The 12,891-nt window shown below is 45.9% G+C and overlaps 1 protein-coding gene across 1 annotated transcript in view; it reads left to right on the top strand.

The window, feature by feature from the left end:
- The window catches only part of ttll7 (tubulin tyrosine ligase-like family, member 7), a 172,684-nt gene that overhangs the window by 108,689 nt on the left and 51,104 nt on the right, over nucleotides 1–12,891 (top strand). The window contains exons 11-13 of the mRNA XM_077202804.1: nucleotides 89–236; nucleotides 1,322–1,395; nucleotides 7,943–8,078. Coding sequence (XP_077058919.1) covers nucleotides 89–236; nucleotides 1,322–1,395; nucleotides 7,943–8,078 — 358 coding nt within the window. The remainder of the gene's footprint in view (nucleotides 1–88; nucleotides 237–1,321; nucleotides 1,396–7,942; nucleotides 8,079–12,891) is intronic.

Raw genomic sequence — 12,891 nt, 5'->3', positions numbered from 1 at the left:
GGAGTCTGTCAGGATTTCGGCTGGGAGTTTGGGCTACTTTGAGTGCTATTACTTGAGTATTTCCTGTTTTTTAATTTCTTTTACCCAGAGCGAGTGATAAACGACGGAATCTGGCCCAGCAGAAAGCGGAAGCCAGGAGACGACTGTATGGACAGGGATCCACGCGGAAACTGACGGCCGGATCATCAGACTGGGAGAAACAACGTCACCTACTCGAGCGCAGGAGAGAGGAACTGGTACGACCCATTCAGCTGTTATAAAGTAACATTTTATTAGGTCATGTTTAAGTTAAAAAGCAAAATAATGTTTTGATGTCAGAGCCATGTCTCCAGACTTGAGTCTTTTTTGGAAAATGCAACTAGAAATCTAGCCTGTGTTTTGTCTAATTTGTCACAACCTCCAAATCTAAAAAAAGATAGTTACTGGAATAGTTCACTTCAAAATGAAAATTCTGTCATAATTTACTCACCCTCAAGTTGTTTCAATCCTGTATGAATTAATTTTTTTCTGCTGAACATATAAGAAGATATTTTGAAGAATGTTGGTAACCAAATATTTGCTGGTCCCCATTGACTTCCACAGTATTTATTTCCTACTATGGAAGTGAATGGGGACTGTAAACTGTCTAGTTACTGACATTCTTCAAATATCTTCCTTTGTGTTCAGCAGAAGAAAGAAATTCATAATGACAGAATTTTAAATTTTTAAGTAAACTATTCATTTAAGTATTCATATTTCAGAATCCAGATGTACAGACAAAGCATGTTTTCAGAGTAAGTTCTTTAGCTTTGTGCACCAGTCCTTGATTGGTCTTTCGATCAACTTTTTTATTAAATGAAGAGATGAATGAGGTTGAGATGACTGCAGGTAGGTGGTGTTTTCAAAGGGCAAAGCTAGATGCAAAAGAGGAGTGAGATTTGGGGATTGGGGGCTGAGCGAATATGCCTGTACCAGCATTTAACAGAGATCAGTGACTATTATAGAAGACACCCTGCTGCGCCAACTCAAATTGACCAGCTGACCTTTCCGCAATTATAGTTTTTGATGTATTAAAATGGTACAGTGGGATTTAAATCTATATGAATTATGAATAAGCCCCCTGTATTAACAAGTGTAGAGGAGAGACTGTTATACGCTCCTGCTAACTCTCAGACTTCATTAAGGTGCCTCGTAATATGGGAAACGAGTCATTCGGTGACATTGTTTTTTGGTTTTGGGTGCCTAAATTACACTGCAGGATAGCACCAGCAGAAACAGGGCATTATTTTATTTGTCATTCTTCCTACTTTTCACCACTTATTCACTTGCATTGTGCTTTCAGAAAGAAAGACTGGCCCAAGTACGCAAGCAGGTCTCCAGGGATGAGCACGAAAAGCGCCACCTGGGGAACTATAGGTAGGGAAGCCGCTTTGTCGATTGTTATCCTGTAAGAATGCTTACTCCTGTGGGGTCTCTTGTGGCTTGGCTTGAGATATGTGATGGTATGAAACAATATCTTAGACTATCATGTGAGGACAAACCAAGGACAAAGGTTGTTTCTAAGACTTAAACAATTCTGCCGAAGAAAAATAAGATAGTAAGGCACCAAGGCATGTCTGAATCCAGTGTTTAGGGAACATTTTGTTTATGAACATTTATTTGCATTTATACTTATACTAATGTTACACTAAAAAAGTAGTTGCACTAAAAGCCATGTGAAAACTTAATAAAACGGAATATCATTCATTCATTTATTCAGCCCATGTGGAGAAGCACCAAAACTTGCCAGTATTTTTATATATTCTTTTCAGACAAGGAGATCTCTTTCTTCAGAACAACTCCCAAGTTGCTCCTTTAATGACTACTAATGTTTTGTAAATAAGCCAAATTTCTCAGCAGCCAAATGCTTTTTGCATTTTATTACTCTTGTCAGTTGTTACATTCAAATTCAGACACCAGGATCTTTCAAACGAAGATTTAATTAACCTGACCTCATGTTACATTTAAATTCAGACACCAGGATCTTTCAAACGAAGATTTGATTAACCTGACCTCATGTTACATTTAAATTCAGACACCAGGATATTTCAAACGAAGATTTGATTAACCTGACCTCATGTTACATTTAAATTCAGACACCAGGATCTTTCAAACGAAGATTTAATAAACCTGACCTCATGTTACATTTAAATTCAGACACCAGGATCTTTCAAACGAAGATTTGATTAATCTGACCTCATGTTACATTTAAATTCAGACACCAGGATCTTTCAAACGAAGATTTAATTAACCGGACCTCATGTTACATTTAAATTCAGACACCAGGATCTTTCAAACGAAGATTTGATTAACCTGACCTCATTACAGAAGCATCTCAACTGACCATTTGTATTTACTGAAGAGGTAGGGTGGCTTCTTCACAGTGAAACTGCACCATTTAGCATATGCTGAAATTTACATACCACAAGTCACTTCGTAATTGCAATAAATCCCTTTTAAATACTGAGCCTCCATGTCAGAGCCACAGAAGAGAAATACGAAACAAATGCCTTTTCTTAAGTAGGTCATTTTATGTTTATGCGTGTAACTGCTGTTCTGTTCAACTTTATATAAAAACACCCCAAAAGATGCTGAAACATGAAAAAAAAAGTGTTTGAGGTTTGTGGGTCAGACCCAGATTTCAACGTGCCATATGCCGAAGACTAAGCCCACTTACTCTTACTAGATTACTTCTCCCACATAAGTTTGTCCATCGTGCGTGTAGCTCTTAATGGATTTGGGCCAGTTTATCGTCTGATCTGAACATTTACATTACTTGAGCTTTTGATTACATTGAAGCCGGAATCCAAAAGAGCCGTTTTAAATGTCACACGCCAAGTGAGTATTAGTTTATTAGATGGAAATGTGGGAGGTATAACGTGTCACTTGCTCCACCTTCACTATTTATTTAGATTGAGGCGCCTATTATTTTGATCAGAGGTTCTCAAATGGTGGGTCAGTCTAAAAAAGGAAAGAATGATGCTTAATGCAAAAAAATTTAATAAAAATAAAACTAATGATATAATCATGCTAAGTTGTGATAGCAAAATAAATGGGCTTATTACACAGTTTTCTGGAATATGCTGAATGGTAAAATGTTCAACACTGTGCTAGTTTCATGCCTCTCGTTTCATTCTGTGGCCTTTTTGTTCTCACATAATAACATTATTTTAACTCAATTCTTTAAATTTAAGGTTAATTTATTTGGTAAGTAGCTAGGATAATAATCAGGATAATTCCTGCAGTCTGACAGTCATTATTGCAAAATAAACCACTTTAGGATGGTACAAAATAATAGTAATACAATTTTTAGCCAGTTGTTTGTTCAGTCTAAACTGGTAAATCACACTTATGATGTTGTTTATGTTTGTAGAGAATTTAAATTAAATCTAATTTCTATTGGTCTAATTCATGGTTATATGGTAACGCTTAAAGTTACAATAAAGTTTCATTAGATAACTACATTAGTTAACATGAACTAACAATGAAAAATACTTTATTATTTTGTTTATTATTTATCTTAGTTAATGTTAATTTAAACATTTATTAATATTGTTACATCCAGTGAGGAATGAAACGGAGAGTGAATCCAATCGCAAGCACATTTAATTAAACAAATACAAAAGCAGGGAATCCAGGGAACTCAGAACACGACAGGAGTAACATAAAACAACAACCGACAGCCAACAACTGAAACACAGGGGTTTAAATACACAGACAAACAAGCTAAACAAGATAACAAGGGGGCGTGGTTAATAAGAAACACCTGGGGAGACTAATAAACATGGACGAGGAACACCTGTGGACACTGAGCAACAACAACAAAAGACAAGACACATGGCAGGGTCACATGACAAACAAGGAATCACGTGAAATACAAGACACAGCAAAACCCACACGTAACATAGCCCCCCCCCTATGGGCGGCTTCCGACGCCCCTTGAAACAAAAACACTAAAGTTCAGGAGGGTGGTGAAGCGGAGGTGGTCTAACAGGGGAACGGGACCAGGGCAGAGAAGGTTGCGCAGGGGACCAGGGCAGAGATGAGCCCTCGGACGGCCACGGCGGAGAAGACAGTCCATCGGGCGGCCAGGGCGAAGAAGACAGTCCATCGGGCGGCCGGGGCGGAGAAGACAGTCCATCGGGCGGCCAGGGCGAAGAAGACAGTCCATCGGGCGGCCAGGGCGGAGAAGACAGTCCATCGGGCGGCCAGGGCGGCGAAGACCCTTCGGGCGGCCAGGGCGGCGCAGACACCGGCTCAGGAACAGCAGACAACACACACACTGACTCTGGCTCAGGAACAGACAACACAGACTCTGGCTCGGGAACAGACAACACACACACTGGCTCGGGAACGGACAACACACAGAATGGCTCCGGAACGGACAACACACAGAATGGCTCGGGAACTGACAACACACAGACTGGCTCTGGCTCGGGAACAGACAACACACACACTGGCTCTGGCTCGGGAACAGACAACACACACACTGGCTCTGGCTCGGGAACAGACAACACACACACGGGCTCGGGAACAGACAACACACACTCGGGCTCGGGAACAGACAACACACACACTGGCTCGTGCTCAGGAATAGACAACACACACACTGGCTCCGGAACGGACAACACACACACTGGCTCGTGCTCAGGAATAGACAACACACACACTGGCTCGGGAACGGACAACACACACACTGGCTCGGGAACGAACAACACACAGAATGGCTCGGGAACTGACAACACACAGAATGGCTCGGGAACAGACAACGCACACACTGGCTCTGGCTCGGGAACAGACAACACACACACTGGCTCTGGCACGGGAACAGACAACACACACACAGGCTCGGGAACAGACAACACACACACAGGCTCGGGAACAGACAACACACACTCGGGCTCGGGAACAGACAACACACACTCTGGCTCGGGAACAGACAACACACACACTGGCTCAGGAACAGACAACACACACACTGGCTCGGGAACAGACACTGGCTCCGGTTCTGGAACAGACACCAGAACAGAAACAGCCACAAGGAGAGACGTAAACACAGAAACAAACATAGAGCGATCAGGTTCAGGCGTGACTTGAACAGTCCCTGGATCGGCAGACGTGACTTGAACAGTCTCTGGATCGGCAGACGTGACTTGAACAGTCTCTGGATCGGCAGACGTGACTTGAACAGTCTCTGGATCGGCAGACGTGACTTGAACAGTCTCTGGATCGGCAGACGTGACTTGAACAGTCTCTGGATCGGCAGACGTGACTTGAACAGTCTCTGGATCGGCAGACGTGACTTGAACAGTCTCTGGATCGGCAGACGTGACTTGAACAGTCTCTGGATCGGCAGACGTGACTTGAACAGTCTCTGGATCGGCAGACGTGACTTGAACAGTCTCTGGATCGGCAGACGTGACTTGAACAGTCTCTGGATCGGCAGACGTGACTTGAACAGTCTCTGGATCGGCAGACGTGACTTGAACAGTCTCTGGATCGGCAGACGTGACTTGAACAGTCTCTGGATCGGCAAACGTGACTTGAACAGTCTCTGGATCGGCAAACGTGACTTGAACAGTCTCTGGATCGGCAGACGTGACTTGAACAGCCTCTGGATCGGCAGACGTGACTTGAACAGCCTCTGGATGGGCAGACGTGACTTGAACAGCCTCTGGATGGGCAGACGTGACTTGAACAGCCTCTGGATGGGCAGACGTGACTTGAACAGCCTCTGGATGGGCAGACGTGACTTGAACAGCCTCTGGATCGGCAGACGTGACTTGAACAGTCTCTGGATCGGTAGAAGAAAGCTCAGGGCTGGACGGGACCAGCGGAGAGGGCTCTGAGCTGGGCGGGACCAGCGGCGAGGAGGACTGAGCGCTGGGCAGGACCAACGGCGAAGAAGACTGAGCGCTGGGCAGGGCCAGTGGCGAAGAGGGTCTTGAGCTGGGCAGGACCAGCGGCGAAGAGGGCCTTGAGCTGGGCAGGACCAGCGGCGAAGAGGACTGAGCGCTGGGCAGGACCAGCGGTGAAGAGGGGCTTGAGCTGGGCAGGACCAGCGGCGAAGAGGGCCTTGAGCTGGGCAGGACCAGCGGCGAAGAGGGCCTTGAGCTGGGCAGGACCAGCGGCGAAGAGGGCCTTGAGCTGGGCAGGACCAGCGGCGAAGAGGACTGAGCGCTGGGCAGGACCAGCGGCGAAGAGGGGCTTGAGCTGGGCAGGACCAGCGGCGAAGAGGGGCTTGAGCTGGGCAGGACCAGCGGCGAAGAGGGCCTTGAGCTGGGCAGGACCAGCGGCGAAGAGGGCCTTGAGCTGGGCAGGACCAGCGGCGAAGAGGGCCTCGGCTCTGGCTTGACGTGGTTGACGTGAAGCTCTGGCTGGACGTGGCTGACGTGAAGCTCTGGCTGGACGTGGCTGACGTGAAGCTCTGGCTGGACGTGGCTGACGTGAAGCTCTGGCTGGACGTGGCTGACGTGAAGCTCTGGCTGGACGTGGCTGACGTGAAGCTCTGGCTGGACGTGGCTGACGTGAAGCTCTGGCTGGACGTGGCTGACGTGAAGCTCTGGCTGGACGTGGCTGACGTGAAGCTCTGGCTGGACGTGGCTGACGTGAAGCTCTGGCTGGACGTGGCTGACGTGAAGCTCTGGCTGGACGCGGCTGACGTGAAGCTCTGGCTGGACGCGGCTGACGTGAAGCTCTGGCTGGACGCGGCTGACGTGAAGCTCTGGCTGGACGCGGCTGACGTGAAGCTCTGGCTGGACGCGGCTGACGTGAAGCTCTGGCTGGACGCGGCTGACGTGAAGCGCAGAGCTTATCCGAAGGGCAATATCAATGTACTGCTCTAAAGTCCATTGAGGGGTGTTGTCCGGCATAAGGTACTCTAGGAGGTCCGTAAGGCCATAACGGAACATGTCTTTCAAGACATTATCATCAACGTCCACCCCATCACAAAGTCCACAAAACTCCTCCACATATTTCCCAATAGGGCGGTCACCTTGGCTGAGGCGAAAGAGACTGGCTGCTGGATTCATCTTGGGTCGGTTGTTCTGTTACATCCAGTGAGGAATGAAACGGAGAGTGAATCCAATCGCAAGCACATTTAATTAAACAAATACAAAAGCAGGGAATCCAGGGAACTCAGAACACGACAGGAGTAACATAAAACAACAACCGACAGCCAACAACTGAAACACAGGGGTTTAAATACACAGACAAACAAGCTAAACAAGATAACAAGGGGGCGTGGTTAATAAGAAACACCTGGGGAGACTAATAAACATGGACGAGGAACACCTGTGGACACTGAGCAACAACAACAAAAGACAAGACACATGGCAGGGTCACATGACAAACAAGGAATCACGTGAAATACAAGACACAGCAAAACCCACACGTAACAAATATGAACTAACACTAGACAGTTTTATTTGATCAACTAACATTAACAAAGTTTAAAAGATCAATAAATACTGCTTTAATAAATACTGAATTAACTTACTTTAATAACGTGTACTTCATGTAAAGTGTTACCAGTAATATTAATCCATTTAAAGTGTTTTTTTTTTTTTTGCTCAATTTTGGTACTGTAGAGTGTTGCCATCTGATGTCTAATATAAAATCTGGGTCCCGAAGCAAAGCCAGTTGCTGGTTTTGATTATATACACAACCTAATATGGCGCTGATCTGAAGATCCATCACACAGATATAGACAAAGGTTTACACGACTCTGGCTTTGTTTAGTCTTAACATCTAATATAAAGACACCTTTATTAATCATTAGTATATACACAGCATTAATGTACAAATGCATGTGTGAAAAGAACGATTGAGGTTTGTTTAAGTGATTAGAAAAGCAGGCAGACCAGGCTGCTAAATCAGATAATCAGATAAAGCTTTTTCTCTCCCTCTCTCTCTCTCTGCACAGATGTATTTACCCCCCAGATGACAAGCTGCTCTTGGAGAAATATGAGAGTCTCCTTTCAGCTGCCTTTCAGACATTCCTCGCTGGGCGAGCAGCTTCACTTCAAAAGGAAATGAATAATCCACTGAAACGAATGAAGGCATGTACCTGAGACGCAACCCAACAGTCTTCTGCTCTTTTCTTTCTCTTCCCCCCTACAACTACTTATTCCTACTACTCTGTCATTTGCATTTAAAATAAGATGAGGAAAAGTATTTTACTCCCATAACTCTTTTTGTGGCCATATGTGTTTCATTATTGGAGTTTAAGGGAACCATCAGTATTACTATTGCTCATTCATATGGTTAGGGATTTAAACAATCCATTTGTGCTACAGACATGAATGAAACCTCAAATCATGTGGCTAGTTGAGGAGAGCTGTGCTAATACTTTTGATGAGAAGTGATGAGACTTATGATTTATTTAGTTATGGATGCCTGGCACATAATAAATCTGGCCCATTGACTGACACTGTATTCTGAGCCACTCATAATCTTGAGACCAACCTATAGACAGTGTTGGGAAAGCTATTTTGAAACTGTTGCTTGTAAAACTACCAGGTATTCATATTTTAGTTTAACTATAGTCAAGCTAGCAGTTGGCGACCCTACAAGCTACTAAAAATTTAGCAAATTACACTAAATACAGCAAATTACGAGCTACATTTTCTGGTATAAAAACAGCAAAGAAAAGCAAAAGAAGAAAGCTAACCATGAAATAAAGTTTAAAATAGTCACATTGTAAAGTATAAAGTTGTAATTACAAGGAAGAAATATGCAGTTGTAAAAAAAAAAAAATCGTAGAGCAACTGCAATACATAAAACTACAATTGTGAAACATGAAGTTTTTTATAAAGTCTATAGTCTATTACGAGAAATAAAGTCGCAAATGTGAGATATGATGTTGAAGTTAGATTCAGGAAGAGTTTTCAATAAGGATCTAAATTAGGCTGACAGCAATAATGATTTACTCTAAAAAACAGTTAATGTAATTCATCTTAGCATGAATGGCAACATTTGACTACAAACATTATTTTGGGAAATTATGGTAATTAATATTGTAATGAGGGCTATCAAGCATTTCAAATGTTTTATGTAATTAATCACAAATTAATCGCACATCAAATTTTACAAAGAAATTACTCCTACAAGATCATTTAAAGTCATTATTGTGTTAAATGAGAAAAGCATCAAATAGACATTACAAAAAAGTAGCTTTATAAATAAACATTTTATTTGTTTCAATATAGAAATTGTCACACTCGGGTTGAGGAAGAAGATGAGACGTGGCAAGCGGATCTATTAGCAGCATAACTTTAATTAAACAACAGAATGTAGTAATGAATGAGAATCACGTAACAGTGTGTAATTAAACATAACAAACACCATACAATGAACACAGAGAACTGAAGTTCCCTTACGAAGGGAACTCAACGATGCGTCCATCGACGCCATGGGAACGCCCCCAGCGTGACTGCGTCTGAAGCATCTATGTCAACTAGTCCAATGGAAAGAATGAGCGTCACGGGCGGGTGACGTCATGACCAGGAATTGATAAAAGCACATCCGGTGCAAACCGGCATTAGCTTCTGTTGCCTCAGCAAGCGATCTGTGTTATACTGTCTCTGTCTATTTATTGTTGTCTGTTGCAATTTATTCGGAAACGTTATGGCGAAACAAGTGTACAAGCAGTGTGTTCCTCCCTGCCCGCGTTATTTAACGGGTGGGGACACACACGAGCTTTGTGTCATTTGTTTGGGAGTGGAGCATGCGGTCTCAGCCTTCGAGGGGGCTGAGTGTCAACACTGTGAAATGCTACCGCTCCGCATGCTCCGCTCTCGCCTGTCACTCTTTGATGTAAAGAGTGGGCAGGCTCGCGATCCTCAGGGATCAGGACCCGCGTCTGCCGAGGCGGCGCGGAGAATGCATTCCTGGGGATCGCAAAAGGATCTTTCGGAGGGGTTGGAGACGGGTCCGCGGGCCTTTTCTCCTTCCTTACCCGGAAGATCCAGCGCTCTCCCCCCGGTGTCGGAAGCACGCACTGCGGTTTCTTCCGCCCGGGGAGAGAGCCCTCCATTACTTCAATGCTCTTCCTCCGAGGAGGTCGATGTTATGAGTATGGAGAGTGAAAGCACACACATGGGGGAAAGAGATTCACAATTTATTTCCCCAGCATATGATGAGCTGGTGGATGTTATGTCACGGGCTGTAGAGAAATTAAATATTGAATGGCCATCTGAGAATAAAGGCGCTCGTCCTAAAAGTAAATTAGATGAGCGCTTTTTATCTTCCACGACATTATCTCCACCACGAGGGCTTCCCTTTTTTCCCGATCTTCATAATGAAATATCGAAATCGTGGAATAAACCTTACTCTTCACGACTTTTTAGCCCTCAAGTTAACACTTATTCGAGAATAAGAGGGCTAAAAGAGTATGGTTATGAGGCGATGCCCCAGGCGGAACAGAATTTAGCCAGCTATCTTTCGCCTGGTCCCGCATCGTCCCTGAAAGCCTCGGCTTTGCCCACTAGACCGCTTAAAGCCACCTCGGTTTTAGTGGGCAAAGCTTATACGGCAGCAGGTCAAGCTGGAGCATGTCTGCACACAATGGCAGTGCTTCAGGCTTATCAAGCTGACCTGCTGGGGGATCTGGATAGTAGTGAGGGAATTTCTCATGACGATATTCGAGAACTTCGTCGGGCTACCGATCTTTCTCTCAGGGCTACTAAGGAGACCGCCAGAGCAATTGGGCGGTCTATGGCAGCCTTGGTAGCTACTGAGAGACATTTATGGTTAAATCTGTCAGAGATTAAAGAAAAAGATCGAGCTTTTTTATTAGATGCTCCGCTTGAACCTTCTGGTCTCTTCGGCGACGCAGTCCACGCGGTCGTCGAGAGATTTCAGGAGTCTAAAAAACAAGCTGACGCTTTTAAAAAGTTTATCCCTCGCCGTGTCCAGCCCCCTGGGGCTGCTGGGCGTGAGCAGCCCCAGCCGTCGAGCTCATCATATCGTGTGCATCAGAAAGAGAGTGTTGCATCTCGTGCACCTCCACGTAGAGACTGGAGACAGACGCAACCCTCTCAACCGAAGTCTTCTAAGTCGAAGCCGGATCTGAGGACCGTTCTTCAGGCGAAGAAGACTTCGGTTAAAAAAAAAAGGTCCTGATGTTCACGCATCAGGCCTGTGAGGACAGCCCCGACCGAAGTGGAGCGGTGTACACCTCATTTTACGGTGCCCGTTCCATTTCGGGGTCCTCACGAGACCGTTCTGCCAACCCTGCCACCCTCGGTGCTTCAGGGCGCAGCGGTCTCCAGCGAGTCGCTGATGCTATGCTGCGGCACAGCATCAGTTTCGCGCCCTCTGAGGGGGGCCTTAGAGCGGCCAGTTCAGGTAGTTCCTGCCATTATGTTTCAGGCTCCGGAATTGGCTGTCTCGATAACACCAGAGACCAGCCTCGAGAGGCTGGTTCCCTTAGTAAATTTTCTGGCAGCGTGGAAGCTTCTGCCGAATATTTCTCATTGGGTCCTGCAGATTGTAGAGAAAGGATACAGAATCCAGTTTGGTTCTCGTCCTCCTCGTTACAACGGGGTGCTGCCCACAGTGGTGCATCCCGAGCAGGCTCTGGTAATCGAGCAAGAGGTAAAGGCCCTGTTAGCAAAGGAAGCTATAGAACAGGTGTACTCACCCGACAGAGAGTCGGGTTTTTACAGCCGTTATTTCATTGTTCCAAAAAAGGATGGGGGGTTGCGTCCCATTTTAGATCTTCGTCTGTTGAATCGTTCAGTACAGAAACTCAAGTTCAAGATGCTGACACTCAAACAGATCGCGACTCAAATCAGATCCGAGGACTGGTTTGTCACGATAGATCTGAAGGACGCCTACTTCCATATCTCCATCCTCCCTCAGCACAGGAAGTTCCTAAGGTTTTCTTTCGGGGGCAAAGAATACCAATATCGGGTTGTTCCTTTCGGTCTAGCTTTATCACCCCGCACGTTCACGAAATGCGTGGATGCAGCTCTAGCCCCTCTCAGGCTTCAGGGCATACGTATTCTGAACTACATCGACGACTGGCTGGTTCTGGCGGAATCAGAGCAGTCGGCGGTTCGGCACCGAGGTGTCGTTCTCGCTCTTATGCAGATGTTGGGGTTGAGGCTCAACGCCAAGAAGAGTGTTCTTTCTCCAGTACAGAGAACCACTTTCCTTGGTGTGGTATGGGATTCAGTGACGATGCGGGCCACTCTATCGCCCGTTCGTGTAGCTGCTATCCTGACAGCCACCAAAGAGCTAAAGCTAGGCCAGTCACGCACTGTGAAACAGTTCGAGAGACTGTTGGGTCTCTTGGCGGCAGCGTCCAACGTGATTCCTTTTGGCCTGCTGTACATGAGACCTTTACAGTGGTGGCTAAGGACCAGAGGGTTCTCCCCGAGGGGAAACCCACTTCGTATGATCAAGGTCACGCGGCGGTGCCTTCGTGCCTTAATTATATGGAGGAAACATTGGTTCTTAACCCAGGGGCTCTTTGCCATCGTGTTACGATCTCGACAGATGCTTCCCTCACCGGCTGGGGAGCGGTAATGGAAGGCCGCTCGGTTCAAGGTCTGTGGAAAAGTCATCATCTTTCGTGGCACATCAATTGCCTGGAGATGATGGCTGTCTTCAATGCGTTGAGACAGTTTCTCCCAGACCTGAGGGGCCATCATGTGCTTGTACGAACAGACAACACATCAGTGGTCTCTTATCTGAACCGTCAGGGGGGTCTGCGGTCGCGTCCGCTCTGCAAACTGGCGCACCAGATCCTCCTGTGGTCTCTGGGGAAGGTACTCTCCCTGAGGGCAGTGTATATTCCTGGGGACCAGAATGTGGGGGCAGACATCCTGTCGAGGCAGGAGCTGAGGCCAGGGGATTGGAGACTCC

The sequence above is a fragment of the Siphateles boraxobius genome, unplaced genomic scaffold (assembly GCF_051911475.1).
Source record: "Siphateles boraxobius isolate OS27281-9 unplaced genomic scaffold, OSU_SipBor_1 5, whole genome shotgun sequence".
Taxonomy (NCBI): Eukaryota; Metazoa; Chordata; class Actinopteri; order Cypriniformes; family Leuciscidae; genus Siphateles; species Siphateles boraxobius.
This window is presented reverse-complemented; position numbering and strand designations above follow the sequence as displayed.